Source organism: Nelumbo nucifera, chromosome 4, assembly GCF_055504915.1.
Source record: "Nelumbo nucifera cultivar China Antique chromosome 4, China Antique-T2T, whole genome shotgun sequence".
In the NCBI taxonomy this organism is placed as follows: domain Eukaryota; kingdom Viridiplantae; phylum Streptophyta; class Magnoliopsida; order Proteales; family Nelumbonaceae; genus Nelumbo; species Nelumbo nucifera.
This window is the reverse complement of record NC_142652.1, coordinates 94,665,043-94,690,295: the sequence shown is the minus strand read 5'-3', so window position 1 is coordinate 94,690,295 and position 25,253 is coordinate 94,665,043. Positions and strand designations below refer to the sequence as shown.

The 25,253-nt window shown below is 36.8% G+C and overlaps 1 protein-coding gene across 2 annotated transcripts; it reads right to left on the bottom strand.

Annotated features, from left to right (window-relative positions):
* Positions 1 to 927: 927 nt before the first annotated feature.
* Positions 928 to 20,791, bottom strand: LOC104610106 (polyadenylate-binding protein-interacting protein 9-like). Of its 2 annotated transcripts, XR_737376.2 has the most exons (11): positions 20,115 to 20,790; positions 19,661 to 19,771; positions 19,462 to 19,506; positions 10,244 to 10,316; positions 10,000 to 10,112; positions 9,799 to 9,858; positions 9,082 to 9,129; positions 8,931 to 8,999; positions 2,007 to 2,074; positions 1,414 to 1,475; positions 928 to 1,314 (listed from the first exon to the last, which is right to left on the bottom strand). XR_737376.2 is itself a non-coding variant. In XM_010276580.3 (10 exons), the coding sequence occupies exons 1-10, from the start codon at positions 20,382 to 20,384 to the stop codon at positions 1,257 to 1,259; spliced, it is 909 nt and encodes a 302-aa protein (XP_010274882.1). In that variant the 5' UTR covers positions 20,385 to 20,791; the 3' UTR covers positions 928 to 1,256. The 2 variants fall into 2 exon arrangements, 1 of the variants encoding a protein (XP_010274882.1); XM_010276580.3 differs by lacking the exon at positions 2,007 to 2,074 and having other exon boundaries at positions 20,115 to 20,791.
* Positions 20,792 to 25,253: the final 4,462 nt, after the last annotated feature.

Here is a 25,253-nt window from a genome sequence, read left to right as displayed (position 1 = left end):
GGATCCAATGATGACACCCCATGTCAAGTCATAAAATACATGGGGCCTATAACCATCAATCTCTCACTGGGGGCCCTGTAATTCATGACCGGCATTGGATGCTATTATTGGTTCCACAGACCACCACAGCCAGGTTCAAGGTTCAAAAGGTTCTAAATATCGACACGGGCTGATATGTTAGTAGGGCATATCGGCCTGTGTCGGTGCTTCTTTTATATGTTTTACTTTTTTTTTTCAAAATTGGTTCAAAGGGGTCAGTTTAAGGCCCGATTACCCTCTGAACCAGTGGCTGACCCAATACAACCCATGTAGGGGCAGGAAGCCACCAGCACGATACATATAGGCCGATACAATACTTCAAACCTTACCGTTCAAAGTATCAGATACATATCAGTGTGTGTCAAGTTTTTAAACCCAGCTATAGGCCTAATACTAGGAGTTAAGGCATTTGAACACTTTTGAAAGTAATACCCTTCCTAGAGACGTCTTAGCAATTCTTTAATTTAAGAGTATCGCCCCCTTTAATTTAAGAGCATGAGCCCTTTGAACCTTGATTGAGTTCAGTCCAGCGTTGGTCAAAAAACATCAGCTCACGTTTTTTCTGTATATAGAACTTTAGAATTTACAATTAATAAAATCATTAGTTTTATATCTATATGAATTGATTGTGTATAAGTTCAAAATATGTGGTCAATTTTTTATTTTTTATATTGTTTTAGTTTTTTCTTTATTTTAATAATCGTGAATCAGACTCTAATTCGAAAAACCGAAAAAAAAAAAAAAGCAATAGGATTTAGAATTTAACCCACACCCCGTAGATCCAATTGGTTTTTAGATTGAATTCAGACTGGTAGAGGTTTTAGATGATCGGATCGAAGTTGGGAGTGGTTGGTTCCAATCCAAATCAGACCCAATTACAGACCTATATATGATAGCAAGATTGTTCTCTTGCAAACATTGCCTCTTCTATTAACTGAATCAAGCACTCCAAAAGTCAATTAGAGACGTGAAAAAAAAAAAACAAAAGAAAAAACAATATGAACATTGAAAGCTAGAACAAGCCAACTCTGTTACAACTTGAAAGCTTGAAGGTTTGGATGCAGGAAATGTTGCCACGAAAAGATGGTTATATACTGAAAAAATGAAGTTTCACCACCCCTTCAACACAACATACCATCTCTCTCTCTCTCTCTCTCTCTCTCTCTCCAGGGAACACAACAATTTACGCATAAATCTTGATCCCACCTTGTCATTTGTTAGTGCATTGTTGCCCGAGGAACTCGAGGCCTCACTGGTGTTTTTGAAGGACTAACTCTACATAAACCAACACACTCAAGAAAGTCAGTGGCATAGACAACCCAAGTATCCAACACATATTGAAAGAAATCATAGCTAGCTGCTCAGACACCATACCTAATAGGGAGGGATCCCAAAAGCAACCCACTGCAATTTAGTGCAACAATAGCGCTTTCTGCCTGTATCATGAAGAGGAAAATTTAGTCCAGGTGAACAAGGAAAGAAGTTCCAGTATATAAACAAAACAATTCTTTTACTGGATTCGGATTAGCTGAACGTATTAGCTGTGTAGCCAGCTGTGGAACCAATGACAATGCTCCACACCGGACATAAATTCCAAGAAAGAGTGACTGGCATGGGGTGTTGTCAACTTGTCATTGGTTCCACAGCCTGCTAAACAGCCATTACATTCAGCTAATCCGACCTTGTTTTCACCCTTGTTACTCAGGCCATTTGATAAGCAAAAGATTTCAGAAGAGAAAAAGATCAACAGCATAGAGAAGTGCCCAACATACTAATACAGCATAGCAGACTACAACACAACGAGCAGATTATTTTCCTCCAAAAACAACTAAGTTACAGCTCAGGAACCTTACCTATCTTGATTAACAACCCTAATCATAAAATGTTTTGAATCTTTGAAAACACTATTAAGAAAATGTTTTCACCCAATAGTCAGATAATTTTAGCCACCTTACTAAACGACGTACCTTTAAATAAACTCTGGATAAAAGATATGTCCCACCTTACTGCATGAATTTTGTTTTCCTCCTGCCAACTACAACCAAAGGAAATCTCTTTAAATCTTCTCACTCATTTCTGCAATCTTTAATGAAACATGGAAGAGTGACAATAGGTATGATTCACCCCGTCCTTTGGTTCTTTTCTGCTTCTTTATATCTCTATATTTTTACATAAATCCCCTTATCTATACTCATTCCTTCCTCATCTCTACCAATCAACTATACACGAGTCCCCTCACACCCACCCCAAGGGGATGAGTTCTACATTTCATCTATTCCCCAACCATCAATCTTGTAATTTCCCTTCAACCTTGTAATCTTGGAACCACCAAGATGTTTATGGGCAATACGTCCTTAAATTATTTTTTTAGGAGATTGATTGCAAAAATTGACTTCCCAAAGAAGAGAAGAAATTTGCTGGTGTGGAAAAATCTTCCAAAGAGGGTCACACCACCAAAATCCTAAAAGGAGAAGCCATTAAGGGGTACCTGTTACGGGAACAGGTAATCCATTAGTGGCGAGTGACTACTGCCTAAAAGGAGAACAAGGATGAGGAGGGAACTGCTGATGGGGAAAATAAGTAACGGTAGTAGTTTGGCAACAAGCATAAAGTCCATTATGTGAGATGCGAGGGAAAAAAACTATTTTCCCTAACCCTCATCCCTTCAAGTTGTATAAAAAATATAGCTTTCATCAGTAACAATAATGGTGTAAGACATGAAAAAGTCTCTCTTCTAGTTTCTGGCCATACTCTTGTTAGGGCTGCAACTTGAGCAGCTCAGGTTGAGCATTTGTAAAAATTTGAATGCTTGTATAAACTCCTCTAACCATGTACCCAATTTGTACTCTTAATTCTTATCTTATTGCATTGAAAATAGATCCAACTTCGTCCATCTTTATTTGATTTCCAAAATACATGGCTGATTTTTGGTTTTGAAAAATCAAAGCTGACAGCAGAACATGAATCTAACTAGGAGAATTAAAAGGATAAGCTATTTTCTTTAACCAAAAGTAGCAAGCAGAAAACAATCATACTGTTCAAGGCATCTTTGCACATAGAGAGCTTTGAAAATCAAAATAAGCTTTAGAGATTTGAAATAGAGGATTAAGCCATTTTCTTTAACCAAAAGTAGCAAGAAGAAGATAATCATTCTGGCCAAGAGCATGCTTCAATGCATCTCATAAAGAACTTGGAGAAGCAAAATGCTCTAGAATATGCTAAAGATGTTTCTTGGGAAAAAGTTATTTGTCTTTAGGGGAAAGGATTACATTGATAAGAACCACATTGGCCAATTTGCCCATGTACTTTATGTATATTTTTAAGATGCCGGTGAGTGTCAGCATAAAACTGGAAAACTTGATGAGGGATTTTTTATAGGAACCGGTAAGTGACAGCAGAATTTGGACACTTCCTTCAGGGTCCTTCACTTGTGCTTCCTTCTTTAAAACCCTAACTCAACCGGCTGTTCCTCTTGGATTGTAATTACCTGTTAAAGAAGTTTGGTGTCAACCTATCCCACTAAAGTTTAGGAGCTTTTGTTGGGAAGCTTTCCTAGAAAGAGTCAACAAAGGAGATTTGCTTCAAAGAAAGATACCCAATAGATGTTCATCTCCTCACTGCTGTGTTCTTTGTAAAGCTGATGGAGAGTCTGTTTACTACTTACTAGTATCCTTTTAATTTGAAAAATCTATTTGGGAATGGTTTACTTCTTTGTTTGGGTGCAGTTGGAATCCACCACTGAATGTGCAAAGCTTGTTTACTTCCTCTTCCTTCAATTAGCCAACAAAAAGATGAAAGGTTATGCGGAGATGTGTTTGGTCTGCTATTTGCTGGACTATATGGGAAGAAAGAAGTCAAGGATCTTTTCGGATAAGGAGATAAGTCTAGGAGTTGTAATACAAGTGATTCACATAAGGGTGATACATTGGCTGAAATCATTTGACTTGTTCACAAATTTTTCAGTGGATGATTTACTAAGAAAACGGAAAGAAATTGCTAGTTTAAGTCTCAGCTAAGAAGACCTTAAGCCCTTGGAATTCTCCACCTTAGGGTTATATTAAGCTGAATTTTGATGGTATAGTATGGGAAACCCAGGGCCTTCTGGTACTGGGAGAGTTCTAAGAAATGAAAAAGGGAATATAATAGCAATGTTCTCTGGCCCAATCGGAGTGGGAGATTCTCTGAGGGCCAAGGTACTAGCAGCCTTGGAAGGGGTACAAAGAGTTAAAGACCTGAATATTAATAAGCTGGTTATAGAAGGAGACTCTGAGACTGTAGTGAGATGGTTAAAGGAATACAACTCTAGGCTCCGGAACTACAGCAGCAGAAAGAGACAATTTAAGTGGCTGACCAAGGACATTGAAGTTAAATGCACATGGGTAAAGAGAAGTGCAAATTCTTTCGCAGATGGGTTAGCTAAGCAAGGGGTGAATAGGGTTTTATGTTTTATGGGCTCAGATGTAACTGTTTTTTCTTCTTTTTTGGGTGTTTGTTGACATCTTTGGGGAGTTAAAATAGTTTAGCTCCCCTCCTCTATAAGTTAAGATTTCTCCCTAAATGAAATTTCCTGTTATTGATCAAAAACAAATGAGGAACCAGGGAGGATAAAAAGGGCCATAGGGTGAATTGGGAAATGGTAAGTAGAAGCAAGAAGTTTGGTGGGTTAGGATTAGGCAATTTACAAAAGAGGAATGTAGCTTTACTGGGGAAGTGGCTTTGGAGATTACCTAGGGATAAGCATTGGGCAGCTAAGATAGTGGTCAGCATTCATGGGCTTGCAATTGATGGTTGAGATGTTGGATTATTGACCATGGCTACCAAAGCTTCCCCTTGGAATGCCATCCATGCTATCCTCCCCTCTTTCCTGCCATTTGTCAAGCATGCCTTTGTTCTAGCAATCCTATAAAATTTTGGGAACAGTTTGGGTGAGTAACCTCTCCTTGAAAGATAAATTCCCCTCTATTTTTGTCTTACAAAGATATAAAAATAAATGTGTCTTCTTTCTTGGATTCTCCAAATTCAAGAATTGACTTTGATTGGGATCTGAGATTGAAGGGGTGTCAGACATTTGGAACTGAATGATATATTGGACTTACTTCATATCCTTGACGGGGTCTATTTGGATTCCTCCAAACCTGATAGGACCCTTTCTTCATCTAGTGCCCATTCCTATGCTTCTTTTTTCAAGGCTCTTACTCAACTTTTTGATTCACTAGAGCCAAGGTTTAAAATGTTGATGTCAATGGAAATGTTGGTTACCCAAATATAGGACGTATGTCGGAAATGTCAGAAATGTTGAATAAAAATATTGTAAAAAGTACAGACATTGTGCAAATATTGTGAAATTTGTGGAAATATGCAATGATATTTTGTAAAATGATAAAAGAAGCATTAATACACCTTTCTAGAAGGTTATCCTACCTTTGTTTAAGTTTAATTTTGATTTATTATAAATTTTAATCAATAATAAGAATTAAGTCATATATTCATAATCATATCTATCATTTAATATTTTTATTATTATGCAGAAATAATTTATATTTGCACATCTTTTTATTCTAATAGGTAATTAGTTTGTTCTTTTGCTTTTATTTTTATTTAATTCCTTTTATGAATATTTTATTTCAAATATTAATATTTTTTTTGTGAAGAAATATTTTATGTAAATGCATATCTTTGTATTCTAAAAATTAATTTATTCCTTTTTTTGTTTTTAATTCTTTTCTTGAATATTATATTTCATATATTAATTTTATATTACTAGGAACTTATACAAGTAACTTATATAAATATATTATGCATTAATATTTTTAATACATATTTATTTATTTGTAGTACATTAATATAATATAGTAATATATTATATATTAATGTTTGATTGGCATTTCAGCGAAGGTCTAGAATATTACTATAGACCCTCATGTATTATAACATATTCAATTATTCTATTAAAGATTCATTTTAAGTGTTTTTTGTTGTGATGGTATATGGGTTTTTCATAGATCATAATGTATCATAGCAATACCTTTATTAAGTTACAACATATAACTTAAGTGTTAAGACAAAAAATCACTTTTCGTTTTTGAACGTAAAGGGTTCTATTCAAACACTCGACTCTGGAGTCTGAAACTTGAAGCACAAGAGGAGTGCATCTGATCGATTGAGCAAAGGAGAAAAAGAAATCTCCGTTTTGTTCCTCCTCTTTCATTCTTTTTTTCTTTTTTTTTTTTCTTCCCTTATTTTTCATTATGGAAGTGGGTTGGTGGGCACTACATACCTGAATGGAGATGAATCGAGATGAGAGCTTGAAGCTTCAATTTTTGGAGGCATAGTGTCTTGGTTTTTGCTCCAAAAAAAAAAAAAGTGTTTCAGTGCTCTAATGACAATAGAGCTGCCTGATTCGAACCCTAAATTTGCATTTTCACACCTCAAGCTTCCAGGTATGGAAACAGGAAACCGTTATTCTTTTTTCCCCTCCATAATCTCATCTCTTGATGCATGATTCCTTTCTTTATTTTGAGCTTGTCTTTTTAATTTTTCTTCATTTACTCTGTTTTTATATGAAACAAGAGCAGTGTCATCTGTGTTTAGAAATATTTTGACATGTCATTCAAAATATTAGGAAACAACTTTTTTTTTGTTTAGAAAGACTTAGTTGACGTTTGTCCAAAATATCGGAAATGTCAACTGAACTGACATAAGGTATTTTTCTCATTCATCTTAAAGTTTCTTTCAATGGGTCTCAACCATTTTCGAGATTTTGCGACATTTTAAACCATGATTGGGGCCACCTTTTCTGATAAAGGAGGTTTGGATCAATCCCATCCATCCAAGAGTTAGAGGTTTTTGCTGCAAAATCTTTCTAGAAAGAATTAATACCTATGATTTACTCCAAAGGAAAAGAACTAATTGGTGTTTATCCCCTTACTAGTGTGTTATATGTAAGGACAATGGAGAAACTTGCTTTCGCTTATTAATCTCTTGCCCCTTTGTAACTTTTATTTGTTTGCTTCTACTTTTTTGAGGTGGCCAAAGAAAAGGGGATGAATGTTATGGAGATGTGAAAGGGCTACAGTGAGCTGGACCATTTGGGAAGAGAAGAATGCAAGACTGTCTTCAGGCAAGGAAAGAACTAGAGAGGTTGTCATAGAAACAATCACAATGAGAGTGATACATTGGGTAAAGTCTATGGAGTTGTTTAATGCATTCTCAACAGGTAATATTATGAAAAATGGAAGGAAGTGGCCAGTTCTGACTGTCATAAGTCCAATACAAGCCCCATTTGGTCTCCACCAATGATTGACTACATCCAGCTAAACTTTGATGGGAGTAGTGCAGGTAACCTGGGTCTCTCTGGTATTTGAAGGGTGTTTGGAGATAGTGAAGGCATTGTTAGCCTATTTTTCAGACCCAATTCGACCAAGTGAGTCATTATGGGGTGAGGTTATGGCTGTCATGAAGGGACTCCAAAAAGCAAAGGACATGAATGTAAGGAAGCTGATTATAGAAGGTTTTGAAAGCTGGTAATGGAGTGGTTGCAAAGGGAAGAAAAAGGATTTCGGTTTTTTTTAACAATGAAAGAAGAGATTCCAGTGGCTGACACAAAATATGGATGTGAAATTCAGTTGGGTTAAAAGAACTGCAAATGGATTTGCTGATGCATTAGAAAAACAAGGGGTTGAAAGGAATCAATTGTTTTGGGCTCAATTGTAATAGCAAAATTCTTCTGTGGAGAGTTAAAAAGCAATGGTAAGGAGCAAGTCATTGACTCCAATAGTTGTTAGGGTAATACATTGGCTGAAAGCAACTGATATGCCCACAAATTTCTCAGCTGAGGGTATCCTAAGCGGATGGTCAATAGTGGCAAACTCTTCAGCTGCACAAAGTGTGGTTCAAGCCCTTTGGACACCTACAGCACAACAAAGAGTAAAATTGAACTTCGATGGAAGCCATTGGGCAACCCGGGGCCCTCTGGAGTTGGGGGAGTTTTTAGGGATGGGGAGGGCAGGATGCAAGCACCTTATTCCGGCCCAATAGGTGTGGGAGATTCCTTAAGGGCTGAAGATTGGCCAAGCAATGGGGATATCAAAACCTTGAGGTAGAGGGAGACTCTAAACTTCTAATAGGATGGCTGCAGACAAAAAGCTTGGGTGTATGGACCCTTAGACAACTTTTTTTTTTGGTATTTGGTGCTATGCACCATTAATAACTTCCCCCTGACCCCCTTATTTTCCCAAAGTTCTGGTTGCGGGATTTGATTCCGCGTCAATGCTGGAACAAACCAGCTAACACACCAACGAGCTAGCAAGGGATGTGGGAGTAATCTTCAAATGGTTAAGGAGATCGGCCAATTCTGTGGCTCACAATTTGGCAAAGCAGGGGACCTCAGGGAAAATTTGTTTTGGGCTGTATTGTAAGATTTGAGATTTGTATGGGGTCAACACTCATGCTCTAAGTGGTTGACATTCTTATATTTAACTGTCATGTTAATCAAAGTTGCCATTTCCAATCCAAAAAAGAATGTTTGTCCCTCCTAATCATTTTATAATTCTAACGAAATTCTGTTATTGACCAAAAAATACGCTAATCCTGTTCTGAAATTCTAATCAAAGTTACCATTTCCAATAAAAAAAGAATGTTTATCCCTCCTAATCATTTTCCATGGTTATAGGAACATCAAAGTGCAAAGCAAAAGGAGGATTTATTGACTAATCCTGTACCGAAAAGCATGATTAAGGCATACAAAATCTCCCTTGTTTACTTTTATTTACATTTAATGAACACAACCAACCATATATAGTGACATGGAGTCATTGAGCATCCTAACATAAAATGAAAATAATATCTGCCAACCATGATGAGCAGTGGAAACACAGACTGCAAAAGCTTACCACAGCAAACTCAACAAATGCTATGCGTGTTGAATGAACATTATCCCCCAAAAGCCTCAGGCGAGAAACCTATACATAAAAAATATACCATTTAAGAAAGCTTTCTTTACAGCTAACCAAGAAAATACCAGTTTTAGGGCATTGTGCTGACCTCACCACAAATTGATTCAAAGAAGTTCTTTACATCAGTTTGAGAAACCTGCGACCCATATACAGTTAAGTGATCAATGTATGCAAAAGCACAAGATCATAATGACCAAACAAAGTTGCATATTAAAGATTTTCAACTTGAAATGAAGTAGGGATGGCAATCTGACCCACCACCGTCGGGGCCTGCCCTGCCCTGCCCCAGCCGAGGTGGATTTTCTGAATATTGACCGGGGTCGGGATGGGTTTTAGGCAAACCCAAAATTATTCTGACCGATGATGGGACGGGGATAGTATTTATCCACCTTGCCCCGATCCTTGGCCCAATATACATATATATCAAAAGCTACTTGATAACTGATAAATCAAACCATTGGCATACCCTTTAAAAATTAAAACATAAAGATATTGAACTTTTGGAAGAATTTACCAAAAAAAAATCAAATTGGACAAGAGAAAAGTTCAAGTCCAACCTAAATGTGAATGAAACCATACTGCCCAGCAATGATTGGGGTGGGGTGGGGCAAATTCGGGGATCCCCGTTCCCCATGGAGACGGGGATGCAACTGGGATTTCCAGCCCGACTAGGGTACGGGATGGGTATGGGGTGGGGTATATGTGTTTGGGGCTGGGGACAGGATATGTAAAACCCGGCCCCACCCTGCCCCATTGCCATTCCTAAAAGCAAAAGCCATACTTAAATGTAAAAGTAGGAAAATACCTTCTTGTCAATATTTGTACAATAGACTGTCCGGGCGCACATTTCCCGTTCATCTTCTGACTGTATTCAATCACAATCATGAAAATAATCCATAAAAAAATGAACCTCCAAAGCTATATGTTTAACTATGTCAAATAAAAAAGAACCTGACCATCATGAAAGATAATAACTAAAAACATCAAAAATTTATTGAAGGTGTACCCTGGGAAGGAATGTAGGATTCACAGGCAGGATAGCAGTTTTTGAAGGTAAAACCCTGACAGGATAGTATCCTAGCATTGTCCCAGCAAGGTTCAGAGCTGCCCTTGCACCTTCTGCCAACAGATTCCACATTTAGGATGTGCAAAATCAGAAAGCAGGTTCCCAGCATAGACCAAACAAGAAAGATAAAATATTTATAGACCAAACAAGAAAGATAAAATATTTTCCTAGATAACTAACTTACGCTCATCAGCAAACTCTATAAATGCAAAGCGAAGAACCGAATGGGGATCGCCACAAACACGGCAATCAACTACCTGCAAAATAATCATTTCAAAAGTTGCACTCATTAGATTTATCATCCACCAGTGTAACATAGTGTATGGGTCTCGAAGCAACCATTTCATTTCTTCATTTTCTATTATAACTTAAGTATTCCCCTCTAAATAGAAAAATATATCCAAGAAAAAGGAACAAATAAAAAATAGTCTCAGCAATGATAATACCATATGGAATTTTATAAAAAATTTAATTAAAAGTTCAAGAGAGAGAAGCCAACTGACAGTAAAGGAGAGCATATATGTCATAAAGCCCCAGCTTGTTACAAATATATCCATCCTTAATTGACCTAAGCTTTTGGTGAAGATATCTGCTACTTGGTCTTTTGACTTAATATAAGGTGTTATAATATCCCCACTTGTCACTTCCTTTCTCACTAAGTGGCAATCAACTTCAATATGTTTAATTAATTCATGAAACACTGAGTTGGAGGCAATATGTGTAGCAAATTGGCTGTCACAAAACAGTTTAATAGGCTGACTAACTAGGATGTTTACTTCCTGAAGGAAATGTTTCAGCCAAAACAGCTCACAGGTAGCATGAGCCATTGCCCTGTATTCAGCCTCAGCACTACTCCTAGCAACCACACTTTGCTTTTTGCTCTTCCAAGTAATAAAGTTTCCACACAAAAAGGTATAGTAGCTTGTAGTAGATTTTTTGTCCATTGAGGACCCTGCCCCATCTGCATATAAATACCTTTCTAGGGACAAGTCTCCCCCTTTCTTATACAACAACCCTCGGGCTGGAGCACGCTTTGAATACCTTAACACTCTCATAACACCATCCCAATGAATAGTTGCAAGGTTTTGCACAAACTAGCTTAGCACTCCAACACTAAAGGAGATGTTAGGCCTACTGATAGTTAGGTAGATCCAATGTTTTAAAATGCGGAGGTGTGACGCAAGGAGTGAGGTGTAGATTGGAATGTAAGAGGCGTAAGCCTCCTTAAGAGGTAGGGGGTGAGGAGGAAGGGGAGGAGGAAGAAGAGGGAGGATGAAATGTGCAAAAGGCACACGAGGCATACGCCTCTAGCACGCTTCATGAAAAAGGCATATGAGGCATACGCCTCTTGCACCTGAGGTGTATGACCAGCACCTCTTGCACCTGAGGTGTATGCCTCAAAGGTACCAGCACCTTTGGCATACGTCTCAGGGCGTTTTGGGGGTGCCTTGCCTAGAAGCATGCCTCCAAGCGTACGCCTCGCACACCTTTTAAAACACTGAGTAGATCAGCTTGCCCACTAATTTCTTGTACCTTGTAGAATTTCCCAATAGCGCCCCTAACTGCTAGTCATCTTCACATTGGGATCCAAGTATCCATTGGCTTGGATCCCAACAACCTAGTTTCCTATAGTACATCCAAAACATACTTTCTTTGTGAAAGAGAGATTCCCCACTTCGACCAGGCAACCTCAATACCCAAAAAATACTTCAAGATCCCTAGGTCTTTGGTTTGAAAATGTTGTTGTAGGAATTGCTTCAGATCACTGATCCCATGTGCACCACTACCAATACGAACAATATAATCAACATAAAAAAGGCAACATGATATTCGCAAAAGAAGTATCCCTGTCAAGCACGAAGTAATCAGGACTACACTGTTTCAAACCAAAATCTTGCACCACACTATTGAATCTACCAAACCATGCCCATGGGGACTGCTTATCTAATTCCCCCCTAAGCAACATACCCAGGAGGTTGCTCCATAAACACTTCTTGAAAGTCACTATGGAGACAAGCATTTTTTATATCAAGCTGAAACAAGAACCAATCAAAATGACCAACTAAAGAGATGAGTACCCATATAGTGCCTATTTTAGCCACCAGTTAGGTCTGAATAATCCACCCCATAGGTTTGTGTATATCCCTTAGCAACAAAACAGGTTTTAAATCATTCAATGCTAGCATCTTGGTGGTGTTTAACTATATAGACCCATTGACAACCAACTACCTACTTCCCAAGGGACAAGGACATAAGATCCCAAGTATGGTTGGATTGAAGAGCATGAAATTCTTCATCCATCATCGTCTTCTAATCACGAGAGGAGAGGCTTCCTAGACAGAACATGGAAAAAACACAAAGGACAAAAGGGAAACAAACCATTAATATGAAAGAGATAAGTGAGCAAAGGAAACATGGCAAAAAATAGGATGATTTGTGCAAGCACGCATACCCTTACGGAGAGCAATAAGGAGATCAAGGTCGGATGGAGTGGGATCTATCTACGGTGAAGACATAGGTGGAGGGGTCAGATGTTGGAGTCAAAGTAAGTTAAGCAACTACTAATGATAATTCTAATTGTCAATCATGTCTTAAGTACACCTTGTAAACCGATGGCCGAAGAGACTCCTCAATAGTGGGTAAGGTAATAAATACATCACCAGAATCAAAAGGAAGAGGAATAGAAGGAAATGGTTCACACCCGGGAAATATGGTAAGTGCTCAAAGAAGATAATATCCAGAGCAATAAAGGCCTTAAGAAGAATAGAATAACGACATTTGCATCCTTTCTGAGTACAAGAGTAACCAAGGAAACGCATCTAATAGCTTTAGAGTCAAGTTTGTCATAGCTCGAACCTAGTTTATGAATAAAGCACATATAACCAAATACCCAAGGAGGAAGGGAAGAAGGAGAAATAAAAGTAAACAATAAAGAGAAATGAGACTCACCATTAAGAACTAAGGAAGGCATATGGTTTATGAGGAAGTAGGAGGTGAGAACTACATCACTCCAATAGGCTTTAGGAACAAACATTCGGATCAACAAAGCACAAGAAGTTTCAATCACATGACGAATCTATCGCTCTACCACTTCATTTTTCTAAGGGGTCTATAAATAGAAGGACTATATATTATACTGTGAGAATAAAAAAAAAAGAAAAAAAAAACTGAAATTGACTATGAAAATACTCCTTAGCATTGTCAAAACGGAACACCTTGATGCATACACCAAATTGATTTCTTATCATAGGATAAAAAGATAGAAAGTTAAAGAACAGTTATGAACATTCCTTCATTAAGTAAATCCATGTCATTCTTGAATGATCATCAATAAATGTTACAAAATATTTGAACCCAAACATCAGTATGAACCAAAGCAAAAGGAATTGAAACTTTCTTGTCTTCTCTAGGAAGAAAAGATACTCTATGATGCTTACTAAGTTGACACGACTCATACTCCAACTAAGTTACAAACTCTAAGGTGGGAACCAATGACTTCAAAACACACAATGAAGGATGGCCAAGACAACAATGCCACTAATGTGGGGTAAGAAAGGAATGGAGAGCCTTCTGTGGACCATGGTCATCCAAATAGTACAGTCCCCCTACTTCACAACCACCACCAATCGTCTTCCCATCTTGAGATCCTGAAACACATAGTAAGAAGGATTGAAGGTTATGGAACAATGAAGATATTGAGTAAGTTTACTCACAAAATAAGACCTAAAGGGAAACATAGGTACATAAAAACAGAATGTAAATTAAGGTTAGAACTGAGAGACACATAAGCAATATCAATAATGGAGGAAGAAGAAACATCAACTAAAGTGACAATCCAAGACGTTGAGGGAGGAGACATAGACATAAACATCTCTAAGGATCCAATCATATCGTTTGAGGCTCCATAATTAATTACCCAAGGTGAGGGTTTGGAACTAAAAGCAAGACAAGTTGTACTTGATTTCAGAAGTGGAGTAGTAGTAGTACCAAAAGAGATAGATTGGCTAAGCCTCTCATACTCCTCAAGTGTAATGGAGATTGTCTCTTTATCCTTGCCAACACTTAAAACAAACAAATCCTCAGTGATACCACAGCTAACAAGATCATCTCCCACCATAGCATGGCTAGCCCAAAAGGATGAAGGGCCATACAGGTCATAGTAAAAATTAACTGTGTGACCCTCTTTTCCACAATATTAAGCCACACCCACCACCACCCCTTACACCTCCTACTTCTCTCCCCACACCAATAGCCACCCCTAGGCCCATGGTCGAAACCTCTTGCAACACCTCCACCTCTTCCCCATACTCCTCAACCTCTGAAACCTCCTTTTGTCCAGAATAAAGTTGCTTGGCATGACCCCAATCTCCTTAGTAGTGTCTAGGAACATGAGATTCACACTTATATGGTTCTCCATGCCATTCCATAAGATAAGGAAATCATGATTTGAGTATTCTCTTGTGCCCATTTATTATATCCTTCTAATCCACTCTTCAATGGGCCCTCCTTAATGTACTTCAACTTACCTCTTCCAATGAGAGACACCTCAACCGACTTGGCCCATGGTGTATAGTTGGTACCATTGAGTTTTACTATAATTTATCTGTGAATTCATTAAGTCTGATTATACAACTATAACGGGTTTAGAGCTACCACTTCATGAGGCCATGAGTAAAAGGTAAGTTACTGATTTACTACTTCAATTTATCAAACAAGTATTGTACACCTAGTGTAGCACTAGTTACAGCTCAAGAAAAACACCAAAAAAATGTCACCACACTTCTGCTTAAATACAAAGGGAGCTTCACACACTTACCAATAATCCACCAACACACTACAAACCACAAGACATTCACCATATTGGAGGCTAATCACAACTGCAGTCAAGACATTCACGAAATTGCCCTTCTTCAAACTGCCAAATAGAGGGAGATTAGAAAACCATCACCGCACAAATAGCCACAACCCGAGGCATTAAAACCTCTTTTCCTAAGGGGTGATCAGTTCTTTTATGTCCTTTTTTGCTTTCTACAACGAGAGAATGTTCTCTATGTCTAGGGCACAAAAAAGTAGAGGCATGAAGTACCAGTCAATTTTTATTGCTTTGATGCCATGTGCCGAGGGAAGATGGAGAGAAAGAGAGAAGGGAGAACAGCCAAGAGAAGTCAAGACAAGAGAACTCTCTTAACAGTCAACCCGGGATTAATTTTCATTCATTGACACGGTCAAATTACAACTATGCCTCCAGTTAAATAAGTTATACATAGGAGAGAAAAAATAACAGGAGAAAGACAAATCTGCCCCTTCTGACTAACTTTAACGTTTGCAGCTAAATAAATCCTAAGCCATTTCCTATGGTAAATTATAACTTTTATAAAAGTTAATAATCTTTAGCTGTTCATTTTGGTGATGAATCATGAAACCAGATAGTTTTCTGTGGTAGTTGAGAACTACATAAAAGAATGGTATTGTAATTTGTAATTGCAAGTAACTGACACCAACATGCCACACCCAGTATAGGAATAGAAACATGAGTCAAAATACCATAATGCAAAGGAGCATAACTTGTCAAAGTGTGAAAAAATAACAAAGATTACAGTGACTCGTGGAGAATAAAGAAAAGGTGTTTAGTTATGATCATTAAGTGGTTGGGTATATCATGAATTTTGAATTTTTACTATTCTTTACCTAAAGAAACTTCTACAGATAAATGTAAAAGCTTATAATAGGCTGCCTAGGAAGGTTTGATAAAAAAGATGGAGTTTGTAACATATTTTAGATGTGTGATCATCTCAAATAAGCAAGGAGTGAAACATGCCCAACATACTTCCATCCAGGAAAGCCCATGCAACAATGGGTTGTCACGCTTTGGAATCTCACAACTGCTCCTACTCTCTTATGCCAACATGATACATTGAAACTTCAATATCTTTGTTTTTACTGTTTGTCATAGTAAATAAAAAGAAAAATCACTAAAACAGAAAAAAAGATAGATTCTCAGGAGATAAGGCATCACTAAGACCTGCAAACAAATACCCCCCACTCCACATCCCTATCAAGATACCAACACATGAAGCAAAGACAGCCAACAAGGCCTTCCCAACCATCTACCTAATCCCCCTGGAAAACAAGCAACCAAACCAAATCCAAGAAGCAAAAATCAATTCATGTTTCCTTACCACAACCTAACCAACCTCCAAAACAAAGAAAGACCCTCCCTCCAAGGTCTTTTTTCTAAAAGCATTACTATTAAGATGAATAAAACATACAGATTACTAAACATCGTACTCTCACCACCCTCCTCCAAACAAAAATTCATCCTACCAACCATTAAACACTACTTGCTGGATTCTACAAACGGATTTAAGGCTTTTCATTCCCTCTTCTATTTCCATGAAGACTTTCCTGGTATGGTACTCTCCTTCTATGAAAACAGCTCATTTTTTCCCAGTCTCTACTTCTTTGTCAACCACTTTCCTAGGATGCATTTGCTGGTCTACCTTAATAGTTTGATGAAAAGTTCCAGAAAAAACTCCAACCTCCTCCTTCACAGACTCTGACACCATATTATCCACATCTCCTAGGAAATTCTAAACAAAACATCATAGAAATCATAAGCTAGATAAGTTTTCTATTTCAGCATTTGAGATCCAAACTCTATTGGTGGTGTGGGGATTCACCACCACCTCATTTAAGACAGCAGACAAAATATTTGTGGCAGTTTCATGTTTGTTACAAGTCCTAGCACCACAATGATAATATGATATTATATTAATAGATAAAAAATTCTACATTAAGTTTTCGAGGTTTGGCTGCTTTAGAACCTATGTTCTTATAAAATCCACACCACCTTCTGCTGCAGTATCATGCAATTAGGGATGGATAACCTCTCTTAAGCTCATTATTCCGATTCCTATTCTTTCTCTTCTGCTTTATCCTACAACTCAGCCATCACCCAATTCCGGTCCCAGCTATCTGAGGTCTTGGCAGGGGTAGACTAGATATGGACCTACTTTGGCCCTTTTTTGCACAAAGTAGTCACTCTCTACAAATTCAGTCCAAGAACCAAACTGCAGTTCATTTTCAGAAGTTATAGAAAAGACTAAGCTAAAGAATGAATCAACAAGATGAGTAGAAAGGTGGGTTCAGAGAATGGCTTCAATCGATCCTCTTCCCTTGGAATATCTTCCTAAAATGGAATTAACAAATAGAATTCCCAATGACTGAAATTCATCACAAAGAAAATAGGAAATTATACCGCAAATGATATTAAGCGTAAATTAAATTAAAAACTGGCAAGTAATCGCAGGTATTCCTGTAAATTTTCCATAGGATAGATATTCCCTTTAATAAATTGACAAGTCACCTTAACTTTTCATTTTTAACATTAAAAAATAATAATTGATGGTCCTATGCACTTATTTGGTTTGAATATTACTAAGAATACAGGAGCAACAGCCTCAATGTCCTTGCCAATTTTCTTATACATAACATGAATTAATGGCCCTGCTCCACATTGGATCTCATAATAACAAATTAGTCCTTTCTATTCCAAGTGACCGGGTTATGTAATAAAATTGTAAACCAGAAAGTAGATCCAATATCTGGAAGCCTAGAGCATAAAACTATTACCTTATCCCCTTCACAGCCCAGGTGAATGCTAAACTGTTTAAACCCTCAAATCAATCCTATTCTTTAAAAATAAAATAAAATAACCATCTTAGATGGTCAAATTATCAAGTCATCCAACAGGGCTTTAGGATTTAAGTCTGTGGGTGCATGCAAAAATCTGGTCATTGCTGCTTAAAACCTTTACCAATAAATTCTGAATTCTAGCAATATGAATAACTCTGAAATTGAAAATTGATTTGGCAAGAACAAAATGCAGCATTCATCAACTTTTCAAGGAGTAGTAAGGTGGTTTCTACAGATCCCCCATCAAGATAATATTAAATCAAAGAACATCAGATTAGATCTTATGCCATAAAAAGGAACTGACATTATAATAGGCAATATCAGTGAAATCAAAAGCAAACCCTAAAGGGAACCAAATAACATCATCAACAGATATACAAAACAAAACAAGAATTGGCTATTCAGCTGATCTATTAATTCCCTACCAGACTTTTTTTTGACAAGAAGAATGAAATTTTATTAAATAAAAAAATAAAAGATACAGTCCAGTAGGTGACAAGGTGACACCTATCTTGCAAAACAAAACAGCTCTGACCTAAACAGCATGTACTGATACAAAACTGAGACAAATTACAATGACTGAATTTCAAGTACATTCCGAAATTCTCCCCCAAATTTGATCTACTAACTTGATCAAATTCTGGAAGCACCCAGACCTAATCTGCTACTAGATTCCCCACTAGAGCCACCAGAGTTAGAATTTTTTTGATTTATCTTCAAAAGTCCTTTTATTTCTTTCATTCCACAGAGTCCAGCATACGGCAAAGAGAATGCAGCTCCAAACTATCCTTGCTTTCCTGCTTCCCCCAAGTCTTGGCCAAGAAGAGAAAATTTCTGCTGTTGAAATTGGCTGACACACTCCTTGCCCAAAGAGGGATGAATAGAATTTCCAAATGATGTTTACTGTCTTACAAGAGAAGAATAGATGTCAAGCAGACTCTTCCCCCGAGCAGCACATAACATAGATGTTTGCTCGGCAGAATCCTCTATTTTTTAAGTGATCAACTGTTAGTATACTATCCAAGGCAACCAAGGCCACGACTTCACTACAATGTATAACCGAGGCCAAGAGAAGTATTACAGCAGAAGGTGTTACTAACTGCCTCAACTCAAGGTATTCATAGAAACTCTAAGACCTTAAAGAACAACGGGGTTCTCATCCTTGCTGGAGTCTGATTCCACTAGACCCAAATGTATATATTACTTATACCCCCATGATTCCTAATGAATAAAGATAAGCAAGAAATCCAAATGGACAAGTATTCTGAAATAATCCTTAAACAAGTTAAGCTTCCATTCCAAAGGAGGAAAATGGAAGCCAGAAAATACAGGGAACTGATGTTCACCAAGCCATTACAGAACCCGAAAAGAAATCTGATCAGTTAATCCATTATGATGCAATATTTAATAGGAGAGGACCAAACAAAAGACAAAGCAACACAAGAAATATCAGAAATCCTACAGCAGAATAAGCACATTCTCAAATGGCAAACCCCGCAGCAAAGCAACACAAGTGGAAAATTTTGCACTCACAGTTGGCGTTCTTTTGGGTAATAAAGCAACCCAAACATGTGAAGCAAATACAAACATTCAGCCTAGAACAGAATTTATCATTTTAGGAGAAAAAAAAAATCAGTCAGCAAGTAATAAACCATGCTTTAAGCGATTCATATAATTAGGTCTCCATTCAATAAGCAACAAATTTACCTGTCCACAAGTAGTAAACAATGCCGCAAGTCGTTCTTCGGTGACCTAATGTATCAGATTAAAGAAATCCCATTGATGCAAGCAATATATAAAAAATTAGAAAGGAAACGAAGTAAAAAAAGTAAAGGAAAAGGGGGGGGTGAATTTAAGGCTCAATTAAAAGAAGAGAGATTAAAATTTCTAATAAATATTTACTTACGTGCTGATCAATATCAGAAACATATACAGTTCGCCTAATGCTATCTTCTCTCTGAGCTCTAAGCGTCCTCCCATTCAACCTCCTCTTACCCTGACTGTAGTCGTTCTTTTTCTGGCAAATCCAGACCCAAAAAAAAATCAGAAAAGCAATCCACCTTCTTCAGAAATCGAGTTCAACATCAAATGAATAAAAGAATAGAAAACAAAATAAACGGAATGGACTAGTCGAATACTCTAAAAAGGTTAAAAAATAGAAATGGTTAAAACCCAAAAACTCCATAATTTCAACACTACAACACATTATCATGACTTTTCAAAGTAAAACTAGAAATTAACCAAAAAGAAATCTTCTTTACATAAATCTAATCCCCACCCTACCCCAAAAAAATAAAACTAAACAAAAAATTAACATGAAAAAAAAAGCAGGTTAACTCAAAGACCAAAGCTGAAAGTACCCTCCGGTAATTAGAATTCCCATCATCACTAAAATCCTTAATCACCCCAGATAAATTATTGGGCGGCGATTGAGAATGTGACAGACGATCGGGCGAGTAAGAAGACGGGAAGAATTCTTTGGCCGACGGGTTCAATTTCGAGAGCAAATCAACGAGCTGCCGAACGTCTCGTTGAAACTCAGACGCCGGAGCAGCAGCAGCAGTCGAGGAAGCGCGATGATGGATGAACTGATCATCCGAACCAATCGCATTCTCCGCAACAGCAGCCATGGTAATCAAACCAAAAATAAATGAAAAAAAAATAAACAAACTAAACGAAACCCAAATCTCCCTATATGCTATATCTCTCTACCTAACTTCTCTATCTCTGCACGCAAAATTAGGTTTTTTTGGATTTTCTAGGAGAATTGAAATGGAAAGGAAATGGATATGTGGATATCTTCTTATTTATTCCTTTCTCGTCTGCAATCTATAAATTGACTTTCATCAGGGAGAGTCAAAGAAATGAAAGGAAAAAAAAGGAAAGAAAAATGGAATTTGGGTTTGTCTTCGAGATTTTAATTCTACAAAGACAACTGGTTTACTGTTCTTCTTCTTCGCAACAAATGGCTTTAGCTTTGGTTCTGGTTTTGGCTCTGGCTTTGGCTTTGTCCTCTCTCTCTCTGAAACAAGAGTTGAAAGTCTACGAGCGTGGCGAATTAAATTAGCAAGGAAAGCGAACGGAAGCTAACGTACGCAGTGGTGGTTGTTACTTTCGTAACAAGGGAAATGTCACGTGTAACTACTGGAAAGGATTTGTTGGGATTATGATTTTTGTTGTTACTTCTCTGAGATCTCTCGGGTCTCGACGGACCAGTGGGCCACCCCTAAACCTACTCTGGTCTGGACGACCCATCGTTCTACAGCAAGTGGACCCATCATCGATGAATTGGCCAATCTTGGCCGTCCATCATATACATGGGTATATCATACGATCAAAATCTCGATACACGCATGTCTGATTCTTTGCCGACAAGGGAGAATGGCTGAACTGAATGATTTATTATTTTATCTTAACAGAAATAATATATCTAACAAATAATCCATCAGTTTCACCAACAAGTTGTTTGGGACATCACAGATGCGCATTGAGAATAATTCATGATTCATGGGGAGATGTTCCAATACATGGTAGAGGTGTATTATAGGTAACGATGTGAGGATAATTTGTGTTTAATGGGTCGGACCGGGTTGGGTTAAAATAATAACACTCCACACTAATCATAAAATAAAACACATGGGTATCACAATCATTCAACCTTGACTTTGGCCCCATAGATTTTATTATTGTTGTGGAGCATTGTTATTGGTTCCACACCCTGCTACACATAGAGGTATAAATCGAGTTGGCTCCTATTGAGTCAAGTCGTGCTTCCTACACTTTGGGGGTTGGCTCGATACAGTCACGGCAGCTTGTGTAGGCCCATGTCATGCTGCAGGTTGAATCTTGGGTCAAGTCATGTTTTCTAAAAATTTTGAAAAAAAAAAAGAAAAATTTAACACAAATTTTAAAATAGACAAAAAATTAAAAAAAAAACATCTTAAAACTTTATTTTATATGGATTTTGATGCATACAATTATTTATATGTGTGGTAATAAAATGAAAAATATATAATAAACTTGAAAATAAAATTATATATTAACATATTATATGGGTTGTGTCGACACGCAAGTCGTGGGCAGCACGACCTACTCGGTCATGCCGTGTCGTGCCAGCCCATGGACCTAAAACCCTAAGCCCAACATGGCTCGCAGCCTTATCATATTGGGTTATGCCAAGTCGCAAGCAGCACAACCCATTTTACACCTCTAGCTACAGCTACAACGTTCAATTACTCTGCATTCACCACTAAGGAGCTTACAACCTCTTTGACAACATATTCACTAAGGGCTTATTCTTTTGTCTACTTGAAAAGGATGTGGCTCATCTCAAAACACACCATACTAATGCCCCATTCGCTTTTTGGTAAGTCACTCAGATAATTTATTCGAATAAGTGTTTCCCATGAAGGACTTATCCAAGTAAGTGCATTTATCCATGTTATTTTATTTCCCATGTAAATAAGTCAATGACCATCTTAGCCATAAAAGTTCTATTATTAAAAGGGGCAATTTTGTCCCATCCAAGTATTACCAACTTTCTCCTAGATGGGAAAGTTAATTTACCCACCTAGGAGATGGGTATCACTTACCCGGGTATGTAATACCTAGGAAAATAAACGTTCATTGGTCCCCACATAAATCTGAAAAATGAACATGGGTTTCTTGGTCAATAGGAATCAAAATCCCATTGACCAACTTTCCCCCTCTCAAAATCTAAAAAAATAACACCCCCTGAGATGTTGTGTTCCAAAACCATGGCTCTAGTATACGTAGTGTGTTGTGTTCTAGGTTTAGACACAACAAATGATAAGTTTTACACTATGGTGTGTTTTTAATAGAATGTGTTAATGTGTTATAAATGTAAAATATAAATTGATACCAATGTCATTGATAAATTATCAATACATATATTTTCAAAATATCTGTTATACGTTAGTCACATTTTACAATTAATCAAAAGAAAATTTAAAACTAATTTATACAAATAAAGCATCATAAAAAATAATGCAAGTAAAAGTAATAAAAACAATTATTAAAAATTATTAAAGGTAATAAAAATAATTTATATAAATCAAATAAAAATCAATTGAACATAGTACAATATAATTTAATAATCAATTGAGCATAATAAAAATAATGATTAATTACTAAAAATCAAATATTAGAGCTAAAAGAGTCACAAATCTCTAAAAAAAAGAGAGAGATGATGGAAGCAATGGACCAATGGTCGACTGGTGAAAGCTGGGTTGAGAAGCATGGAATCAAATAGAAAATTGAGCATGGGTAGGGTTCGTTCCAAAACACGAGAAAATAGTAGTGTGGCTAGAAATGACATGATATTTTGTGTTCTTGAACGATCATAGCTCGTTTTGGAACTTGTCACATGCTTAAACAAATGTCATTTTGTGTATTATGTTTTAGAACGGATTGGGATGAGCATTTGCCATAGTACCTCCCAAATGGGTTCTAATAGGTAAGGATGTTAATGGGCTGGATTAAACGGTAAATCTGGCTTGACCCGATTGGGTTAGGGTTAGATATAGATATTCAGCTTTAAGATTGGGTTAGGGTTTTGATTCTTTAACCCAAGTTGGATTCATTTCAAATTCGGGTTTTGGCTAAATAGCCCTGCTCATTCATAATACCCCTAAATGTTATACATAGTATTCTTGTAACTTTTTGACCTCTAACTCAATAACCTTAAAGCTTATAACTTTTTTATACATTGTTTTTGGTTTTCTTCTCTTTTTTTTAAATAGAAAATGTGACACCTTAAGATCTATAAAACAAATTCCTAACTTAAATTAATGGCCTTTTAGGTTTTCAAAACGTGTTAGAAAATATAATTGAAATGTTAGAGGTCGGGTCGAAAAAGGGTCATGCTAGGGTTGAGGCAAACCTGTGCCAAGCCTGACCCATTGACATCTTACTAAGAGGTCTGGAGCACATCGATTTATGGTTTTCTGAGATGGTCTCCACATAGATAGCCTATTAGTTAGTCACTTGAAGAGTTGTCCAGTTCAATCTCTTTAAATAACTTGTTCAAAGTGCTTCAAGGTAATTAACTAACTTTGATAAATCTTCAATTGGGTCCTCCAAAACGACCCCTAAATAAAAGGCCACCTGAATTGGCCATGGGGGTATCAATCAACCGGTTTTGGATTAGATCCAATTTGATCCAAACCTTATCAAATCAGATTTGAACGGTCCATTATAATTATTGGATTGGGCCAATCTAAAATAAATTGGTCGATATTCTTATTAGTTTTGAATTGGACCTAAACTGAATTTCCAATAATCCGATCATGAGGCCAAACTTCTGTCCAATTTGAAATCGATCAAAACTAAATCTGACATAAAACCACTTTTATGAAAGTACTTTTACAAAAGCACTTTCGCGAAAACACTTTTATAAAAGTACTTACATGAAAGCACTTTTATAAAAGAATTTTTACGGAAGTACTTTTATAAAAGCATTTTTACAAAAGAGCTTTTATAAAATCGCTTCTACGAAAGTACTTTTACAAATCAAAAGCACTTACACGAAAGTACTGTTATAAAAGCACTTCTATGGAAGTACTTTTACGAATGCACTTTTAGTAAGTATTTTCATTAAAGTGTTTTTGTAAAAGCACTTTAATGAAAGTACTTTTGTGAAAGCACTTCTACGGAAGTGCTTTTTCAATGCCAAAAGGGTGTTTTTTGTAATTTTCAGATTTTCTTCATTTTAATATTTTTTGCAATTTTTATATGTTCTACTATTTTATAAATTTTTTGATATTTCATTCGGTTTGGATTGGATCTAATCCAGTCCATTTACATTTTAATGGATTGGATTGATTTAATTTGTATTGGATTGGGTCCAATCCATTTGTAAGTGGACTCACATTGGGCTAGATCAGGTTGGACCAAATCCAGTCCAATTGACACCTCTAATTTGGCCAGCCACATTGGAATTCACTTGTTTACTCAATAAGTTAGTGTACCACATGAAAGGCATCCATTTGGCAAAAAATTGTGGCATAAAGCAATGGTAAGATAAGTTGCCACTTGTATGATTCTCTCTATATATTTTCTTTAATTTATAACTTACCTACATTAAAGAAGGGGTTTTATTGATTCCTTATACACACATATAGTATAATAATATTTTGACTTTTAGGCTCAGTTTGAAAAGAGTACAAATATTTATATGTACAGTATAAATACAAGGTTTTGCACTCTACATATTTGTATTTGTATTCCTTCAAAATTGATCCTTTTGTGTACAATGAATTTGACTTGCTAGTTTAGTATACTGTATTAGATATTTAATTGGATAAAGAAGGAAACATTAAGAGTTGTGATTGATTGGAGCAGTTGAAAGTTCTGGTCTTTTTAAGTAGTCTTTTTTTTTGTAGAACCCAAGAAGTCATTTTCTTTTCTTTCCTCCTTGCCTTCCTATATTACACCACCTTAGGCTCAGTTTGGAAGGAGTACAAATGTAAATTTGTAGT